Genomic DNA, 21,558 nt, shown 5'->3' with positions numbered 1-21,558 from the left:
CTAAGAGCTAAAAAATTCTAGTAAGGGAAACAACACTCCATGCAAAAGAAGTAAGATGTGTATTTTTGGTTACAATAAATAAGAGGGATGCGAATACATTTTAGTTGAGGGAGAAGAAAGTAATCCCGTCCTAAAGTGAGGCTGGTTATTTGAAGATGGAAACTTCAGGACAAAATCCAAATGTGAAAAACAAAGTTGCAGAAGATTTGTGAAAAAGGAATCATTGGAAAGGAATTTTATGGGTGGTCAGGACTGACTAAGATTAAAATGAGTATGTTTTAATATCAAAAGTAAGTTGGTACAAAATAAAAATTTGGTTTTCTCTCTGTTAAAAGGACAAAGGGTATTTTTTGTTGGTTTGTTTGTTTAGACTTTTGGTCTGCTTAAATCTTTTTAACCTGGAACATTCCAAAAGATTTGCTAAACTAAGTAGGCTCACTTGATATGTTAAATTATATAGGGGGCGCCTGGGTGGCTCAGTTGGTTAAGCGACTGCCTTCGGCTCAGGTCATGATCCTGGAGTCCCTGGATCGAGTCCCGCATCGGGCTCCCTGCTCGGCAGGGAGTCTGCTTCTCCCTCTGACCCTCCCCCCCTCTCATGTGCTCTCTCTCATTCTCTCTCTCTCAAATAAATAAATAAAATCTTTAAAAAAAAAAAAAAAAAAAAAATTATATAGGAAGTGTTGCCAAATAAGAAGTAATACTAAGTTTTCTTTATGTTGTATTTGTAAGATTTGGGCACATGTGAAAGCCCATTCTGCTTCTACAAACAATGGCCCCTCACTACCAGACGTTTGCCATCCCGATACCCTTGTAACTTAGCAATAGTCCAATCTGAGAAATTGAACAATGGCTGTAAATTAAACTGTCAGGGATATGGGAAAACCAAGACAGCTGCTTGGTTTTTCCCAGGTCCCTGGCAAATCCCATTTTTTGGGTTTTGCATTCCTTTACCCACCATAAGGAATTTAAGATGACGCAAGTTATAAATAGACATTGGTGGGGAGACTTTATATTGCAAGAACAGTCCACAAGCAATATCTGACTTGTCAGGTGCATAATCCTAAAAAAATTGTTTTTGTCTCCAGAGGCCTCAGACGTCTTCCCTTTGGACCCTTTGAACACCTATAGCTGGACTTCATTCAACTGCCACTTCGTAGGGGTGATCAATATCTTCCTGTTACTGTTTGTGTGTTTTTCCAGATGGGTTGAAGCCTTTCCCCATGGCAAGTCGGGTGCCTTTAAAATGGGTAAAAAAAAAAAAAAAGAATGTTTAAAAAAATGTACTTCCCACTTGGGGTACACCTTCTATAATCTCTGGTGATTGGGGCACTTCACCAGGCAAATCACATGAGCCTTAATAAAAACCTTACAAACTTTTTAAAATTCTACCAGTGTACTACTTTCTGCTGACCTTGGTTGTCTCATGAAAGCATGACCAGCTACTGTAAGTCTCTAATGTCTGTCATCCACAGGTTAAGGAAGGCTCCCTGGGGGCGCCTGGGTGGCTCCGTCGTTAGGCATCTGCCTTCGGCTCAAGTCATGATCCTGGGGTCGAGCCCCGCATCGGGCTCCCTGCTCAGTGGGGAGCCTGCTTCTCCCTCTCCCACTCCCCCTGCTTGTGTTCCCTCTCTCGCTGTGTCTCTGTCAAATAAATTATTTATTATAATAAATAAAGCAGGGAGCCCGATGTGGGGCTCGATCCTAGGACCCCGGGATCGTGACCTGAGCCGAAGGCAGATGCTTAACGACTGAGCCACCCAGGTGCCCCTAAAATCTTTTTTAAAAAGGGGGCTCCCCAGATTCCAATTCAGAGGATTCTGTTGGTCCCAGTTTAGAGCCTGATGATTAGGTGTTCTGAAAATGTTATCAGAGAAAGACAGCCCTTGAGCCCCATTGAAAGGGACTTTAGCAAGTGCTCCTGGTGACCCACACTGCTACAAAAGTAGAAGGCATTGAGCCTTGGGTACACACTTCACAGCTGAAGAAGGCCCCCCCCCCCCGACCCCTCTACAGATGCTGGGGATCTCCAAGTCACACTGGCAAGGAAAGAAGTAGCTGGCACCGAGGTAAACTGCTTCTGCCCAAGACAACAGGTCAAGACTTCACACCTGAACTAAACATGAAACCCTTTCTCCTTTTCCTTAGCTTGACTCTGGCGTTGGCCGGGAAGGATAACATTCTCATTTGTATCTCCCAGGCCATAGCTAAATGGGTGACCTCTGGAATTGAAAGCAACCTTTTATTTCAGGGTCACCCCTCACAACCCCGGGGCAGCAGCTCTTTCTGCCCACAGGTCCTGTCCTGTGCTTTAAAAAAACCACCTTTTTGCACCAAAGACGTCTCAAGAATTCTTTCTTGGTCGTCGGCTCCGGACTCCACCCCACCAAACCTCATCTATATTCCAAAACCCCATCATTAAGATCCAAACAATTAAATGCACCATCTTCTGGCACACCTTTTTAAAGACATTAAATTGTATCTACATTTCCTTCTGGAAGCTACATTATTGATAGAAATGCTTTGTTCTTGTAGATTGCTAAGACATTTGTAAACTGAGGGAGACTCATGTCTTGCAGGATTGTGATCTCTATAAATTAACTTTTTTTTTTTTTCCTTTCCTTAACTTTAGGGCAGCCAGGAGTGTCTGAAGAATGTCACCTATATCCCATGGGGGGGGGGGGTGTGTGGGGTGTCAGCTTCTGCTTTGTCCTCAGCTTGCCTTCTGCTCCCTCATCATTAAGAAGGAGGAATTTATGTTACATGTGGAGCTTTAATTTTTGTTCTAATTTCTGTTTTTTTCATCTTGGAAAAAGGATTCCAAGGATTCCCTTGGTAAAAGCCTGTTACATTCTTTTGTATCCACTTTTGAATTTGGTCTTTACATAGATGCCATTAAGACAATTCTTTAGGATGAGAGAGCCCTGTTACATTTTGCAAACATTGAAGTTTCTCTGATTCAGAAGATCCATTGTCTGGCCATTGATGAGTAGGATGTATTCATCTCAATAGTGAGTCAAACCTAAGCCTTCTTATGGCTTAACCAAGGATACAAGAGGCATCCCACAAGAGAATGTAAAATATGCCGCCCTCACAAGATCTAGAGAGTTCATTTCCAAAGATAGACTATGAAGTAAAGGCTTTTGTTGCTTATTTTTATGACTAGTAAAAATACGCTCTCTGGTCTTCACCATCTGGAGGGTGCACTTACTGGGGTGTACCTGGTAGCCAGTTGAATAGAGTGGGGTTCCAAGACATGCTCTTGGGCTGGCTGTGTCAGCAATCAGAGGAGTTTGTCATAAGGGGTCCCAGAACATACGGGGCATTTGTTATCTCAAACTTTGTTGTTTGTTAGTGCTGGAAAAGTCCCATTTCAGTAGCACCTGCTCGTGTCACAGATTAGTGATCTGTGACTGGAGGTGTTCCATGTTCCTGTGGGAGACCAGAGACACTGTTTTCATGACACCATCCTTATTGCCTGTGCAACAACAAAGGCCTTTGCTATCATAGTTTATTTTTGGGAGTGAAGTTTTTGGATCACGGGGGCTATACTGTCTGCAGTCACTGCAGGGACACCTCTTGCGTCCATGGTAAAGATTTATTCTGGGGCACCTGGGTGGCTCAGTCGTTAGGCGTCTGCCTTTGTCTCAGGTCGTGATCCCGGAGTCCTGGCATCGAGCCCCGCATTGGGCTCCCTGTTTGGCGGAAAGCCTGCTTCTCCCTCTCCCACTCCCCCTGCTTGTGTTCCCTCTCTCGCTCTTGCTGTCTCTCTTTCAAATAAATAAATAAAATAAAATAAAATAAAGATTTATTCTAAGCTTTGGAAATGAGCTCCAGGACTTCCCATAAAAAGGCTTATTGGATTGTGTCACTATTAGAATAAATATACTAATGGAGATCCTACTCATTAATGGCCAGATGATGGGTCTTTTGAGTTGGAAAAACTTCTATATTTGGAAAATTTTTTAGAGAACTCTCATTCCAAGCAGTTGCCCTTCCGGTATTTATGGGAGGATCAAATTTAAAGGAAAACACAATAAAATTTTAACAGCTAGCCTCAGGGAATCAATAAAATGAAAGAATAAAAGTCAGAACAGAAATTAAACAAATCTGACATAAATCCCCCTTTTGCTCTCCTTTATCCCCCACTCCCTGTCCCTGACCCTCTAGATATTTTGGATCTGGGCCCCTGGTCTAAACTCCCTTTCTCAAAACCCAGCCCCATCTCCTCAGCCAATTTCCTTAAATCCTGAAATTCCACCTTCCCCAGAAAAAAAACCTCTAACAACCAGCTGCCTGTTATAATTTCCCTTTCTTCATGAGATTTGCAGAGAGCACTTCTGCCTGATCTCCAGGCCCAGGGAATACAGTTTGCTTATGTAAATACTGAATGTCAGGAAGTGAATCTAGCAAAAGTGCCCAGGAAGAGCAACAAGGCTTGCTTTGCTACCCCTTATAATTCAATTCCTCCTACTTTCCAGGGCTCTGTAATCAACCTCTGCCAGTTTCAGGCATTCCTATGCCAAGTCCTTTGTGGATGTATCCTGGACCCCTAGGGCAAAGAATTCACGTCCCCAGGACAGCAGCAGATCTTTTAAATTATAAAATCCCTTTACCTCTGCTCTTGGAGTGATGTGAAAATGTTGGGGTTCGGGAGCGAACAGTCATGAAAGAATTCTTGAGATGTCTTTGGTGCAAAAAGGGTGGTTTTATTAAAGCACAGGAATAGGACCCGCAGGCAGAAAGAGCTGCACTGGCGTCATGAGGAGTGGCTGATTATATACTTTCAAGTTGGGAGGGCGTTAGGGATAGCTTAAGTCTCTAAGGAAGACTTATAGGAAGACTTATAGGATCCTGGAGTTAATGTTAAGCTAAGGTTGCCTTTTGCCCATATCAAAGTATTAACATGGAGGCAGTTGAGTTCCAAGAGGAATGTCACTCTGCCTATATCAAGGACTTGTCAATGGACTGTAAGTTGTAAGTAAATTTAATTTTGTTCTTTTGCCTTTGTTCTCCACATCAGGAGGATCCTACCAAATTTAAAGACAAATTAGAAAGATTAGTGGTTATTTACAACCCCACTCCCAGGGACCTAGACTGGCTATGAAGGGGTGTTCTTCCTACCCATGATTATATGATGGTTAGGAGACAAGCTAGATGGTCCCTGGAGAAAACCCCCTCAGAGAGGAAACAGACGGCCTGAGCCTTTCCCAGGCCTTCCTGCGCATGACCCAGAAACGGCTCAGCCGGAGGCTGATATCCAAGGCCTCAATATAGGAGCTATATTAGAGGTGTTACCCCTCAAAGTAAATTGGTCTGAGGTTGAACGATGTACTTAAAAAGAAGAGCACATAAAAGCCTTTGTTGAATGTATATACAAACTTTTCAAAGGCAAACTGTTAAATCCAGAAGCCCTGGAACATAGGAATCTTTTAATTTCTGCTTTAGTGAGAAGTTTTCTCCCTGATATTAAATAACAAATCCACATGGTCGGTTGGTCAGGGCAACCACTAAGCATAATAATGGAGGCAGCTACTTAATTCTTTGAAAAGAGCTTGCCGGAAAGCAGGAGGAAAAAAGAACTCATAGCAGCAATTCTTGCTTTGCAACTTGAGTCTTTGGAAAGGTGAAAGCATGACTGAGAGTAATTCAAGGCCCATTCAGAGCTCTCCCTATTTGCCTCTAGGCAATCACAGATATTGCAAAAATGCAGGTCACTGGAAGAGAAATTGTCCTGTACTTAAGAAAAAGTAAAGTTTAAGAAGCAATTTCCCTAAACCCCATCATCCTGAGAAAATTTGTTTTTCTCCTGAGAGACAATTCCCCCTTAAATGACAGTGTCAGCCAGGCCTCAGTCACACCCCAAAGCCCACCATTAACCTTAAAACAGAGGATCAGGAATTGGATTTCTTAATTGGCACTCATGTGACTTTCTCTACCATCTGCTCAGAGGATTTATCTCTACCTGTCACCTCTGATTCTAATCAGGGGGAATCAAACTAAGCAGGGAGCTCTTATAGTCGCCCTCATCCTCCTAAAGGCACTGGCTGAATGAGGCCATAAAGCCTCCAGATTTAAACTTCAATGGGTGCAAACAACTGTTAACTACTTAGGACCTGAGATATCTCAGGGCATTCAAAAGCTGACTCCAAAACACCTTGAGTCAATTTTGTTCATCCCTCTCCCCAAAACAAATAAGTGGTTATTATGTAAATTTTGGGGCCAGCTGACTATTGCAGCCAATGGATTCCTGATTTTGTAGACTTTGTTAAACCTCTGTATGCTCTTCTCCCAGAGAACCCCTACCCCGCCCCCAGCCCATTTCCTGGCCTTCAGAGACATTACCATCTTTTAAAGCCTGGAAATTAATATTGTCAACACCCCCAGCTCTAGGCTTACCTAATTTTAACAAACCTTTACATCTATACTCCCCTGAAAATAATGGCATTGCTATAAACATTCTATGACAATCTTGCCTCTCAGGTACAACCTATAGTATATTTCTCATGCCAGTTAGACCCTATAGCACTGGGTATGCCCTCATGCTTATGTGCACTGATTGTTTGGGGCTCAAAATAATGCTCACGCTAAAGCATCACATCCTGTGGTGGCCTACCCTAAACTCATGATAGCAAACCAGAGTGAATCCAGGAAAATAGGGATAGGATACCTTAGAATGTAGCCTGAAATCTTTACTGGGAGAGTAACCTTTGAGTGAGGGAAAATTGTTGGCTTAAGAATTATTCAAATTGGCTTTCTTATGTGACAAATAATTGCATTGTAAAATAATGATGGAGAATTACTGTTGGATACAACACACACATAACTTTCTGAATTAATAATCTAATCTAACCAATGTACATTTTAGAAAAACTCATAATGCTTGTGTTGGGGCTCAGGGTAGGTGACCCTAAAATATGCTATGTTGGCATCTTGATTATTTTGAATTAAAGTTACTTAAGAAACAGCCAGTGCGGGGCTCCTGGGTGACTCAGTTGTTAAGTGTCTGCCTTCAGCTCAGGTCATGGTCCCAGGGTCCTGGGATTGAGCCCCACATTGGGCTCCCTGCTCCGCAGGAAGCCTGCTTCTCCCTCTCCCACTCTCCCTACTTGTGTTCCCTCTCTCGCTGTGTCTCTCTCTGTCAAATAAATAAAATCTTAAAAAAAAAAAAAGAAGAAGAAAGAAACAGCCAGTGCAAAAAGGACACACTGACCCTCCTTTGTCTCCAGAAAGCAAGAAATTAACCTCCCATGTGCATGGTTCGCTCCCTGTATCAGGATGTAGAGAGACATCCTTATCATCAGAGAGAGAATTTAGGATGAAGAAGCCTATATAAACAAACCTTGTTACTTTTACTAACTGACTACCCCCATCCAAATTGTTTAGAATTCCTTACTAGTTGAAGTTCCCAAACATAAGTTTTCTTTATCCTGTCAATTGCAATTTATCGTTTCTTTGTTTAAAAAAAGCTGCCTGCCTTAGTCATATCTGTAGGACCTCGTATGTACAAATTAAATTTGATTCTTTCCTGTTAACTGTCCATGTCAATTTAATTCTTAGACCAGCCAGAAGAAGCTTGAGGGTAGAGAAAAATTTTTTTCTCCCCAACATTTGCTTTATATACTTTATGGTTTACAAGTCCCTTTATCTGTTATCTCATTTAATCCTCACAATAGCTCTGTAGTGATATCAGCCCATTTCACAGCTAAGGACACTGAAGTCCAAAGATGTAGAAATCTTCCTCCAGGTTGCACTCTAAGAAGAGAGGATTTGAATATAGCCCCAAGCCCTCAGGTGCCAGGGTTGTGCCCAACCAAGTAGGTCTCTTGATAAGCCTTTTGGATTATCTGGGAACTTTGCTAAAAAACAAACAAAAAACCCAACATCGGCAAAATACCTTCTCATCTTCAGGGGCCGCCCTGCATTAGGCTCAAGAGTTGTGTTTTTGTTTTTGTTTTTTTTACTACAGTCTCATCAGAGTTGGGTGGTCTTTTTTTGCTGACCCTTCATATAGTTCTTTAGGGAATTCATTTCTCTGGTATTGTGAACTACTTTCTTTAATACCAATCTTACTTCTTCTATCACAAATTCTTGTAAAGAGAGAAAGAAATTATGACTTTTGTATTTCTAAAATGTATTTCTGAAGATTTGTTTTTGTGGGAGGCTTCCTCTTCTGAGAAAAAAGATAAATGAATAAAATAATTCCTAAGTAAAATATGAAGTTTTAATAAAATCAATAAAAATAGCTATGATTTACTAAGTACCTACCTTAAACCTTTAAACTCTAAGCTTCATGGGGGTAGGTACCCATTTGTCTCTAGTACCCAGAACAATACCAGGCACAGAGTACATGTTCAAGAAATATCAGTACATGTAATAAATTGATACCAGGCACAATGTAAAAATGTAATATCTCATTTAATTTACATGTATATCTCATTTAATTCCAACTCCCTCCCTACCTCCTACCACATACACACAAACATACAACTTAATGGAATAGATATCTTTATCTCAGATGAAGAAATTGATATTAAGAGAAACTGAATGATTTATTCAAGGATACATGGCTGGTTAGTAAATGGTCTCTCTACTTCCAAAATTTCTCTTAATTAGGGTTCTATGAATAGAACAAAATTGGAATGGCTTAGATCATAATGTTCCATCACCAGGGTAACATTTCAGTAGGCTGATCCAAACCAGTGGATTTCAAATAGGCTTTGGGTTGCTGCACATTAAAGGTAATTTATAATAACATACCTGTAGAAACAGTAGTATATTTTCTATATATATGCAGTTGATTCTTGTTATTGCAGTAGGTATGTTCTATAAAGTGGCCCCAAACATCGAATTATCAAATACTCAGCCACTGCTCCTAGGGGAGATACAGGGTTAGCTTCTTGTGAGCCTCTGGTCATAACATTTTTGTCAACCAATCAATACATAACCTTATTTTATGTATATAACATTATTTAATACATACTATTGATTCATTAACATTGAACTCACAACTAACAGCATTATAACTCATGCCTGAACAAAGCTTATCTAACACATATAAGGCACATTACAGCCTTCTTGCTGCTTAGGAGCACTGGACAGCGCTTTAGCACTATACTTGGGGGGCATCCTAAAAAATAATGACACTAAATAGATCAGGAAAAGGACACTTGTTTACAGTATGAGAGCTGAAGCAAGAACGCAGAGTATCCCCTTGTTTGACCTTAGCTGGGAATATGCACATCAAGGAGACTAAAATTTTTGCTACTCTGTGCATTTCTGGGAATGATGATGAAAATGCCACAAGTATTGATTTTGAGATAACAAATTTTTATGAGTAGACAATTTTGCTAATATGGACTCCATGAATAATGAAGATGTTCTCTCTGTAAATCCTTAATATTTTCAAAGCCCTTTTCTTAATTTTTGGGTTTTTTTAAGATTTTATTTTATTTTGGGCGCCTGGGTGGCTCAGACGGTTAAACGTCTGCCTTCGGCTCAGGTCATGATCTCAGGGTCCTGGGATCGAGTCCCACATCGGGCTCCCTGCTCCTTGGGAGCCTGCTTCTCCCTCTGCCTTTGTCTCTCGCTCTGTCTCTCATGAATAAATAAGTGGAATCTTTAAAAAAGAAAAAAAAAGATTTTATTTTATTTTTTTAAGTAATCTCTACAACCAATGTGGGGCTTGAACTTACAACCCTGAGATCAAGAGTCACATGCTCCACCAACTGAGCCAGCCAGGCGCTACTCAAAGCCCTTTAAAGAGCCATAGGTTGTTCACGTTACTTATCTCTGTTTAAAAGACTAAAACTGGGTGAATTAATCATAGAAGTCATCCTGTTACTATGTAATACACAGAGTCAGTTTCATAGGCATGTGACCTCTGCACTAACACAGGGACCCTATGCTCAAAAGGGCCCCACAGTTGGTTTAATGCTCTGCTGTTGCCATCTTGAAATTTTCAATGAATTTTCAATAAGGGGCCCTACAATTTCATTTTTCACTGGGCCCCACAAATTATGTAGCTGATCCTGGCTGCATAGCAAGTAAACAGATCAATAACTGGAGGGACAAACAAACAAAACAAAACAAAAAATAACTGGAGGGACAAAAAATAACTGGAGGGACAAATTTCCCCAACTTATCCAATTGAACAAATCCTTTATTTCACAGTGCCTAATTGATATATTAAAGTTACCATTTATTGAGGATTGGCTATATTAGGTCATTTAATCCTTATGACACTCTGTGAGTTGGATATTATTTCCAATTAACATATAAGGAAACTGAGTGCCCAGAGAAGGTCACTTAACTAAGGTCATACAGTTATTTTGTATGACATATAAAAACATACCTTGTTTTCTTTTCTTTTCCTTTAGTCATGTCCCAATTTGATTTCAACCCCTAGAGAGGATAAACAGTAAAAGTGTTAGAGAGGATATAATTCAAAAAGTTTAAATTCTGATAAATTAGTATCTCTAGTAAAAGTAAGTTGAAACTGATGACAACAATAAGGTATTTAAACTATTTGAATAAAACCATATTTTGTTTCCACTACACTGGATAATAATTGGTGATTGGAATAGAGTTAGCTTTGTTGAGGCCAATTTAATTCTTTAGTGTTAATTGAGTGTGTAAAATATTTTGTCTTCCTTCAATTTAAACTTGCTAGATCCAATGCTGAAAAGGCATCTTTTCTCTTTTCATGTCTGCAATTGACATCTTGTCTAAAGAGAAAGTTTACTTAAATCATTTGAATACCAAGGGATCATTTTCTGGTGGGTTGTGTATTATCTTTTATATTTGTGAGCAAATATTACTGGATTTATACATTTAAGAAGGTCAATTTGTCAATTGCTTTTTATTGGGCTCCTACATTATATGAGCTTGAACTCCAATTTTATTGTGAAAGATATGCTGCCTAAGCTTGAGGATTTTTCAGGGAGATAGGAAACAGAAATGGGAAATGGAAATGATGTGCCTGCCAGAGGTGGGAAAATGAAACTGCAGTTCAAGAAAAAATTGTTTTCTTCTCATATCCTTTACCTTAAAAAAAAAAAAAATTCTCTTATGCTATTAAAATTCCTAGAAACAAAATAAGGATAAGAGATTTAGATCCCATCTGACATGTTGGATTAAAGGAAAATAGCTTTTCTTGTTTTTCCCAGTCCTAAAATTTTGGGAGCAGACCTAAGCTCAACCTTCACCGGGGAGCCAAGCCCAGCCAGAACTTCAAGCCAGAAGCCAAGTTCTCAGGTGAGCCCAGCCCAGCTCAATCCACCACTGAGCATGAGAATAAATGTTTATTGTTGTATGCTGTTGAGTTTTGCAGCATTATTGTGGCAATAACTGCTTGAGACAATTCTTTACCATCTTTCAGAAAATTCTAGTCTTCCTTGGGCTTTGGACAGGGGGAGGGGGAAAAAAGTTCAAATTCCATTCTCCCTTAAACCATTTCCTTTTGTTTAGGGACAACTATTTTCTGCAAGTACAAACACATGTAAGATTTATGTGTTAGCCAGAGAACTTTGAAACATACCTCTTCTCCTTTTGTGTATCCAGGAATGACAAACGATGACTCTGGCAGGTTTCCTAAAATAGTGTGTGTTTGTGTGATTTTTGTCACTTCAGTGTGTTTCAAAGTGTATTTTTCAAAGTGTAAGCAACCTACAAGTCTAACAATAAATGGACTAATCAAATATATTATTTTAAGTCCATATGAAAGACTACCACACTGTCATCAAATATTTCATTTTTATTATGAATGACATATATGTAATGGCATGAAAAATTCTCATGATATAATAGTGAGAGAATAGGAGTCAAGATTTATAAGTAATATACTTTTCATTCATTCAACAAATATTTATTAACCACCTGATATGCATTAGGCAATGTGCTAGGTGCTGATTCCAATTTTATTTAACAGTTTTATTGAGATGTAATTAACATATGATAGACTGTACATGTTTAAAGTACAATCTTGTAAACTTTGACATATATATACACCCATGAAACCATCACCACAATCAAAATAATGAACATAGTCATCACCCCCAAGAGTTTACTCATGTCCCTTTATAACCCCTGTCTGCTGCCCTTGTCCTCAACCCCTTCCCATTCCCAGGCAAACACTGATCTGCTGTCCCAGTAGAGTAGTTCACATTTCCTAGCATTTTACATGAAGGGAATCATATAGTATATATTCTTTCTTGTCTGGATTTTTTTTTCACTCAGCATAATTACATTGAGATTCATCCATGTTATAGTGTGTAGCAATAATATATTCCTTTTTTATAACTGAGTAGTGTCCATTGTGTGGATATACGATAATTTGTTTATCCATTCAACTGTTGATGGATATTTGGGTTGGTAGAACTTATTGGCTCATAAAAATAAAGCTGTGATGAACATTCATATATAAATTTTCTTGTGTACAAATAGTTTCTTCATACACTTGTATAGAGACTTTCACTTTTGTTGGGTAAATACTCCGGACTAGAACATATGGCAGATAAATATTTAACTTTTTTTTTTTTTTTTAAAGATTTTATTTATTTATTTGACAGAGAGAGAGACAGCGAGAGCAGGAACACAGCAGGGGGAGTGGGAGAGGGAGAAGCAGGCTTCCCGCAGAGCAGGGAGCCCGATGTGGGGCTCGATCCCAGGACCCTGGAATCATGACCTGAGCCGAAGGCAGACGCTTAACGACTGAGCCACCCAGGCGCCCAATGTTTAACTTTTTAACTACCGCACTGTTTTCCAAACAGTTGTACCATTTTACAACCTCACTAGTAGTGTCTGAGAGTTCCAGTCCTCTACATCTTCACCAGCACTTGATTTGGTCGATCTTTTTAATTTCAGCCATTCTACTGATAGGCAGTATCTCACTGTAGTATTGATTTACATTTCCCTAATGATTGATGATGCTGAGCATCTCTCTGTGTGCTGACTTTACCATCTGTATAACTTCTTTACCGCATTGAAAATATAATTTCTCTGTTTTATGGCTTCTATTGTTCCTTTTTGAAAAGTCAGCTGTTAGTTTAACTGCCCTTCCTTTTATTCTCTCATTGCTTATAAGATTTCCTTTTTTTCCAAATTCCACTATGATTTAAGTGTGGATTAAAAAAAAATCTAGGGGTGCCTGGGTGGCTCAGTTGTTAAGCGTCTGCCTTCGGCTCAGGTCATGATCCCAGGGTGCTGGGATCGAGCCCCGCATCGGGTTCCCTGCTCAGCGGGAAGCCTGCTTCTCCCTCTCCCACTCCCCTGCTTGTGTTCCTGCTCTTGCTACCTCTCTCTCTCTGTCAAATAAATAAAATCTTTAAAAAAAGTAAAATAAAATAAAATAAAATAATAAAATAAAATAAAATCTTGACTGCTATTCTTTAAGCTTCTTGAGTCTCTGGGGTGGTATCATTTGTCAGTTCTGGATATTTCTCAAACATCTTTTTAAATCTTGTCTCTGCCTCATTTTTGTCCTCTGGATTTCCCATCTCCTGTAGGTTTGACCTTCTCACTGTGTCCTCCACATATTTAGCTTTTTCATACTTTTTGTCCTTTTTTGTCCTTCTATGCTGCATTCAGGATAATGACTTCTGATTTATCTCCCAGTCCTCTAATTATCTCTTCATCTGAATCCGTATCTACTGCTAAACCTATATGAAGTGTTATTTAATAACATTTTCTCATTTCTAGAAATTCTTTTTGGCTTCTTGTTTCCTGAAGATAGCTGCAAACTTATTTTCTCGTTTCTTTAGATGTAGTCTGTGTAATTGTTCTATAATTCATCTGATGCTTCTCCCGTATGTAGATTTCATGGTTTTGTTACTGTTGTTCTCACTTTATGATGCCTCATCTACCCTTGTGCTTGATTGCTTATCCTTGGCTGTGTGCTCTTTGTTGTCTTTGAAAAAGTACTGGGGATTCCCCGAGGCCTAGGATGAAGTTCTTCCAGAAAAGATTTGAGTTTGCTTCTGTCAGTCACTTGGATGTACTCCCAGCCTGGAACCCCTTTAGCTAAATTCTTGCTACACCCTTGCTTCACAGCTTGATGTTTCTTGCACCATTCTTGCTTTTCAGCTTGACGTTTCTTGTAACCGCCCTAGCTTTGAATTTGGGTTGAAAATCAATGTGAGAGTCAGGAAGCACTTACAACTTTTCAGGGAGGGATTTTCCCCCAGAGCTGTGCCTAGTGCTAAAGCAACATTCTTCCTGCAAGTTCGTGATGGAATGTGAGTTTATTTCTTATTCACTCTCACCCTGAGGGGGTAGCCCTTTGGATGCCAACTTAATATGGAAAAGGTCTACTTTAGGGTCTCCACTGTGCATAGGCTTTGAGCTTTGATTTTTCTGTCCCTTGCCCTCTAGGCTAGCAAAATGACTTCTTTATTAACCTCCAGGATTAGAAAATGTCCTCAGGCAAGCGCAGGTTCTGTCTACCTCTCTATGTCCTTGTTCTTGCTTTCCTTCATTTTGGACCTGATATTTTCTAACTCTCTTATCATTTCATTATTAACAAATTAAAAAAAAATTTTCCCCAGAATTTTTAGTAGTTTTCACTGGGAGTTATGTCTGAATAATCGAGTCCACCATAGTCACTTAAAAGAAAGTTCTGTTCATCGATATAAAATGTTTATGTGAGATTGTTTTTTTAATGTCTGAGAGTAGCCTTTGTGTGTAGAAAGGACTATATAGTTACTTGGATTTCAAATTAATATTGATTTTATAAAATTAAAACATTAAAAACCTTTCTGTCAGCCTTTGATTTCAACATATAATTCTTATATTCTATCTATAAATTGAGTTATTTTTATATATAGAATATCCTCATTTTCTCTGAAATTAATGTTCAGTTAACCAAGTTGAAAAGACTAAACACTTCTAAGTAATTAGTCCATTTACAAACTTAGTTAATGCTTTAAATATTTAAATATTTTAAACTTCTTTTGTAAATTGAACATATTTGATTTTTAAGCACTCATATGTCTGAAAAGACAAATTGATAGTCCTAACAAGCAAAATCTTCCTAAATACTTAACATTTTACGTTTTTAAGTTTATGTTCTGCCATAGCCATTTTAATGTCTTTTTCTGTACTTTTTATAATAAAATCCCTTTGGATATTTATTGGGAAAGAAACATCCAAAATGTTAATTTGGTTGTCTCTGGATCAAGAGTGATTTTAGTGGGGCGCCTGGGTGGCTCAGTCATTAAGCGTCTGCCTTCAGCTCAGGTCATGATCCCGGGGTCCTGGGATGGAACCCCACATAGGGCTCCCTGCTCCTTGGGAAGCCTGCTTCTCCCTCTCCCACTCCCCCTGCCTGTGTTCCCTCTCTCGTTGTGTCTCTGTCAAATAAATAAATAAAATCTTTAAAAAAAAAGAGTGATTTTAGCTTGTCTACCTTATGCTTTTATGCATTTTCTTAATTTTCTACAATGAATATGTATTAGTCATATTACAATACGCTTTAAGGGACTCTCATTGTCCCTTAAAGCAAGAATCAATACATAGCGTTTCAAAAACAAAATATATTCTCTTACTAAAATCCTCTTTTTTCTTCTTTTATTTACTTAAATTCAATTAGCCAACATATAGTACATCATTAGTTTTTGATGTAGTGTTCAATGTAAAATCCTCTTTTTATGATTTTTTTTTCCTGAAGAAATATCAAAAACCAAAAAGATCTTCGGAAACAATAATAAAAATGGAGTGAGATATGGAGTGAGGGGCACAGCACAGCGGTAGTGGTATTTTACAGGAGGAGAAAGAGGAACTGACTGAAGACTGGCCGCTAGGTCAAGCAACCACTGATAGTATTTTGTCATTTGTTTGCAGGACAGTAAGAATCACTTGATGACTGGTTTGTCAGCATAATGACTTCTATGAACAGAACCAGTGAAATAATTACAAAGCTCAAAGAAAGCGAACAATGTCTCCTGAAGGAGATAAATGAAAAGCGTGAATCCAACTGCCTTGTGGAAAGAAGCAATCAAGTCAGTTTACTGAGAGTTCAAAAGAGGCATTTCAGTGGTGCCTATATGCCCTCAACTCACACCCAAATCAAAGAATATGTTCCTGATAGTGGCAGGAGCTCCTGGCTCACACTGAGTCTCCTTGCTCACACGGAGAAAAAGCACTTTCCTGCAAAAAGTGAGTTGTTGTGGTAGCATTCCCACCCAATTGACAGGAGGGATTTATAAGTAAACTTGGGGAGAGTTTCTGGGGTTGAGAGAGTTTCAGGAAGTATCTCTCTGGGATAGTTTAAAGGAAATCTGTCTGAAGTAAAAAGCATCAGTAAACAAGGTTCTTTGATATAAGATCTACTAGAGATCAGAGATTCTCAGTTTCTTGTGCTTAGAGAATCCCAAACTCCACCTCCAGACTGACTCATTCAGTAGGCTCTCCTTTGGTCCCCAGAATCTGCATTTTTCAGCAGGCTAAGGAGATGCTGATGCTGATGGCCTGAGAACCATATTTAGAGAAAAGCCGTTGTAGATAATTATAAGAGACCACAAAAACTCCAGAGACCTCCTCTCACCAATTTCTGTTGCCTATGCAAAAATTTCACATGCAAAATTGAGATACAATAGAAACTATTTTGATGACAAATATCAAACAAGAAGCCCTGAGTCACAATAATAAAGTGTGGAAGGAGGTTGGCATGGGGGTTTGCGGTGGTAGTGATATTATTTTGCAGGAGGAGGAAGAGAAAGGGTAACTACTATTGATTGGGAACACTTGTTCCTAAGTCAAGATAAGCAACTGATGGCATTTTGTCATTTATGTAAAAAGAAAAAAGAGTGTAATTGTATTAAATACAAACAACACATGATTAAGTTAGATCAGAAACAAAAGAATCACTATTTTATTTTATTTTATTTATTTATTTATTTATAAGATTTTATTCATTTATTTGACAGAGAGAGAGAGAGCGAGAGCAGGAACACAAGCAGGGGGAGCGAGGGAGAGGGAGAAGCGGGCTCCCTGCTTAGCAGGGAGCCCGATGTGGGGCTCAATCCCAGGACCCTGGGATCATGACCTGAGCTGAAGGCAGACGCTTAACGACTGAGCCATCCAGGCGCCCCAAGAATCACTATTTTAGAGATTTAACTTCAACAAGATTAACTTGATGAAGGAGTTGTGACTTTTCATTTGCCCCAAGCTCTTAGTAAATGGGATAGAGAGGTGATACAGTGTGGCATGGGAAACTGAGATTCTCCATTGTGCTTCAAAGTTAATCTGTAACAGCCATGTGTTTATTTTACTCAAAAAATAACTCTTTACAAGGAGGAGTGCATCTAGTGTTCTAATTCTAAGTGGATCTGCACAATCTTTTATTCTGCTTGAATTACTTGGAACTAGATGAGGTAAGCCACAACTAGTAGGTTAATTCTCACAAGCTTAATGGTGGTTGGTAATATCCACCTTCTATGACAAACATAGTTTACCACTTTACGTGAATACACATGGTTTTCTACAAAACAGAGTCTAACAAACATAATTTCCATAGCCAACATTAATGATATCAAGGTTATAAACCAACAATTCTGGAACATTGAAACAAACCTTTAAATATTGCAGAAAAGCTCTTTGTTTCTTTTAAGTAAGCAGAGTCAAACAGAAATTCAATTTTATGATGATGAGATACAGAATAAGCATAGACCTAATTTTTTTTTTTAAGATTTTTATTTATTTATTTGAGAGAGAGAATGAGAGAGAGCATGAGAGGGAGGAGGGGCAGAGGGAGAAGCAGACTCCCCGCTGAGCAGGGAGCCTGACGGACTCGATCCCAGGACTCCAGGATCATGACCTGAGCTGAAGGCAGTTGCTTAACCAACTGAGCCACCCAGACGCACAGCATAGACCTAATTTAAAGGTTATGGTAATTGGAATGTAAATACATGCTTTTTCTTTTTTAATCTAAGTTGGTAGTTCTGAAAGGGTGGTCTGGGGAACCCCTGTGTATTCAGGTCTTTTCAGGGACCCACAGGGTCAAAGCTATTTTCATAATAATGCTGAGATATTACTTACCTTTTATACTCTCATGGGAGTACAATAGAGTTTTCCAGAAGCAGTATGATATGCAATCACATCATTTTTCTGACCATTAAATGGAATGTTGACTTGTATTCTTGAGCTTTAAATTTTTTCTCCATTTAAATTTCTAATGTGGTAAATATTGAGAGGTACAACACACATGAACAAAACTTTGATAGGGTTTTTATTTATTTATTTATTTATTTATTTATTTTTTTAAAGATTTTATTTATTTGACAGAGAGAGACACAGTGAGAGAGGGAACACAAGCATGGGGACTGGGAGAGGGAGAAGCAGGCTTCCCGCTGAGCGGGGAGCCCGATGCGGGGCTCGATCCCAGGACCCTGGGATCATGACCTGAGCCGAAGGCAGACGCTTAACGACTGAGCCACCCAGGCGCCCCTGATAGGGTTTTTAATAATTTTTAAGAATATAATGGATCTTGAGACCAAAAAGCTTGAGAACTACCTGTTTGAACAAATGGTAGGTAATTATTGACCCAGTACTGTGTATTCTCAAAAGCTCATTAGAATTTTTTCCCCATTAATCTCTACTTGAAACTTAAGGTCTCTGGTTTCAACTTTAGATAAATAAGAGATATTGGGGGCTTTTTTTTTTTTTTCCCACAAGTAGAAAGTATGTGGGTATAGAGAAGGGTGCTGACATTTTTTTGAGTGTCTACTTTATTCTGAATACTGTAGAGGCTTGAAAAAACAATATCCTTCTATTCCTCAGTTTATATCGATTGAGAGACGGATGGAGGTAAAAATTGGCTTTGTCACTTTGTCACTGGAAAACTATCTATACTGGAGAAATTGGCTTAAAATCAGTGAAAGTTAAACTCAGCCCAAAAGAGAACTTACCACATTCCAAACCAAAAGTTCAGCCCCACCACACTAGACTGAGAACAGATATGAGAGAATACCTCCTCCCAGGAGGCCAGAAAAAAAATCCTCATTTGTAAAAATAAGGAGATGGGACATTCCTTATAAAATTTGATGAACATATTACTCCAGTAAACCATCAACAAATATGTATTGAGTTGAATGATAAACATCATTAACTGTAAAATCACATCCTTTTTCTGTAAGATGGCCCACTTCTCATCATCTACACTTAGTTTTTAGGTGATCTCAATGAGACAGATTGCTGGTCTTCAACTGTTACAGAACTTGAAAATCTCATCTCTATCCTGCACATTTCTATTTCCGGCCCTGACCTTTCTCCTGAGTTGGAGACACCCATCTTGTAACACCAGACCTGGCTACAGTGTTTGTCACTCCCTATGCTCCTTGATGGTGTCTGTTTTTTCACTGCTTTATCCATTCCGTTCCTAGAATGGTGTCTGGCATTAATTAGGCACTCAGAAAATATTCATTTGATGACTGAATAAATACTGGGACATAGAATGTATTTTTCCAGAAGTAATGGTAAATCTTACCTCATTCCTCTCGAGACCAGTAGCTGTGCTCTTGGGCGATGGCTCACAAACCTAGAGTTTCCCATGGCACATTTGTTGTTGCAGAATAATCTTTAGAAATAGAAGAGGATAATAAGAAGGTACATTTTGCTGGATATATACAGTAAGAATTAGAAAACGCTCTTTTCCTTCGTACATACCTATGTTAGAGGAAGAAGCACATTCATTCGGCAAATTTTTATGGCACTGTTCTCTGCTTGGCAGTACAGTGATAGATAAAACCCCTGCCTCATAAAACTTAGATTTCAGTGGGTACTTGAGTGGATAGAGGCAGGGAATTTTTAAGTGGGTAAGTGATATGGAGGAACATAAAGCAGCAGGCTGGGAGTGAAGAGGAAGTGCTGGGTAGGGGTTGCACTGCTGCTCATAGAGCTATGTGTTTAGCATCAGGAGATGTGGGGCAACCCAGAACTCCTGGCTTCCTTTTTTCCCCATTATTTTTATTTTATTATTTTTTTCATCATGATAAGTATACTCTTTAATCCCCATCACCTATTTGAACCATCCCCCCACCACTGGTATCCATATCGTATGACTCTATAGTTGAGTCTGTTTCTTGGTTTGTCTCTCTCTCAGAACTCCTGGCTTCTTGAGGTAGCCCAAGTAAACAGGGATAAAGAACAGAATGAGGGGGCGCCTGGGTGGCTCAATCATTAAGCGTCTGCCTTCGGTGCAGGTCATGGTCCCAGGGTCCTGGGATGGAGCCCCGCATCGGGCTCCCTGCTCCCTCTCCCACTCCCCCTGCTTGTGTTCCCTCTCTCGCTGTGTCTCTGTCAAATAAATAAATAAAATCTTTAAAAAAAAAAACGAACAGAATGAGATTAGTCTTAATGGTCTCAAGTAGTGGTGAGGCCATGAGTGTTAAAGCTGAGAATGGTTGGGACTTTGCTAAGAGTGCTTGGGGTTCTGGGGACTCCTCTTTGCTTCTATCAATAGGGATATAAAGACCAGGGAACAGGTTTTCTTAGCTGGAGATCTCCAAGCTCTCTTCTCAGTCTTCCACTTGGAGATGTGGAGGCCCAAAGAGGGGCATACTAGCCTTAAAAACAGAAGATGCAGGTATCTTAGTTCAGGCTGTTAGTTTACAACAGATGGGATGGCTGAAACAACATTTATTTCTCACAGTTCTGGAGGCTGGAATTCTGAAATTGGGGTGCCAAAACGGTCGGGTTCTTGACGAATGCCCTCTTCCTGGCTTAGAGAGGGCTGTTTTCTTGCTGTGTTGTCACACGGCAGAAAGAGCTAGCTAGCTCTCTGGCCTCTTCTTCTAAGGGCACTAATCCCATTTATGAGGACTCCACCCTCATGACTTAATTATCTCCCAAAAGCCCCAGCTCTTGACACCATCACACTCTCATTAGGGTTTCAACATAAGAATTTGGGGTGATGGGGGGGCATAAACATTCAGTCCATTGCACTTGGGTTCAAGTTCTGCTTCTGCCATTGACTAATGTCATGCGCTTAGTCATTTAATGTTTCTAAGCCTTCCTTTCTGTATCTGTGAAGCAGTACTCATCCTCTCTGCCTTTAGGGTTATTCTGGAACTATGAAATGTATTATATGTTATCAATAACTACTTCTTTTTATTTTTCAGATAATGCCATATTTGGATAAAGTGCATCTCCAGAGACACAAAGAAATATAATCTCTTTGATCCTTCTTCAATGTCTGTCTTATTTACAAATATTAATTATAAAAGAAGCAAAAAAAATTATTCACTGGATCACCAAGAAAACATTTTATTGTCACATAAAACATATCTTTATTCATTCCAAACCATTATTTAGACTTGGGATGTTCTGGAAAGGTTTTGAGTGATTAAAGATAGTTTCAAAGATGAATGACCAAAAAGTTCACTTTACAGTGATCTTCTCTTTTGTAAGTTAAAATGTTTTATTATTTTTTTTAAGTTTATTTATTTAAGTAATCTCTACACCCAACATGGGGCTCGAACCCACAACCACAAGACCAAGAGTCGCATGCTCTTCCAACTGAGCCAGCCAGGTGCCCCTAACCTAGAATGTTTAAATAGCTTGTTT

At 39.2% G+C, this 21,558-nt stretch overlaps 1 protein-coding gene across 9 annotated transcripts in view; it reads left to right on the top strand.

Moving 5' to 3' along the window:
- The window catches only part of SPATA45 (spermatogenesis associated 45), a 44,036-nt gene extending 22,680 nt beyond the window's left edge, over positions 1–21,356 (top strand). For 4 of the 9 annotated variants that reach the window (XM_032393045.1, XM_032393051.1, XM_032393052.1 and 1 more), the window contains 3 exons: positions 11,169–11,256; positions 15,838–16,152; positions 21,114–21,356. In XM_032393045.1, coding sequence (XP_032248936.1) covers positions 15,876–16,152; positions 21,114–21,133 — 297 coding nt within the window. In that variant the 5' untranslated portion in view covers positions 11,169–11,256; positions 15,838–15,875 and the 3' untranslated portion in view covers positions 21,134–21,356. Of the gene's footprint in view, positions 1–1,088; positions 1,163–2,682; positions 2,836–9,691; positions 11,257–15,837; positions 16,153–21,113 lie in introns of those variants that run through there. The other 5 variants (XM_032393050.1, XM_032393046.1, XM_032393049.1 and 2 more) reach the window with 3 other exon arrangements.
- The last annotated feature ends 202 nt before the right edge of the window (positions 21,357–21,558 follow it).

This window comes from Phoca vitulina, unplaced genomic scaffold (genome assembly GCF_004348235.1).
Source record: "Phoca vitulina isolate PV1807 unplaced genomic scaffold, GSC_HSeal_1.0 scaffold71, whole genome shotgun sequence".
In the NCBI taxonomy this organism is placed as follows: domain Eukaryota; kingdom Metazoa; phylum Chordata; class Mammalia; order Carnivora; family Phocidae; genus Phoca; species Phoca vitulina.
Note: the sequence above shows the minus strand (reverse complement) of the source record. Positions and strands in the feature narration are given on the sequence as shown.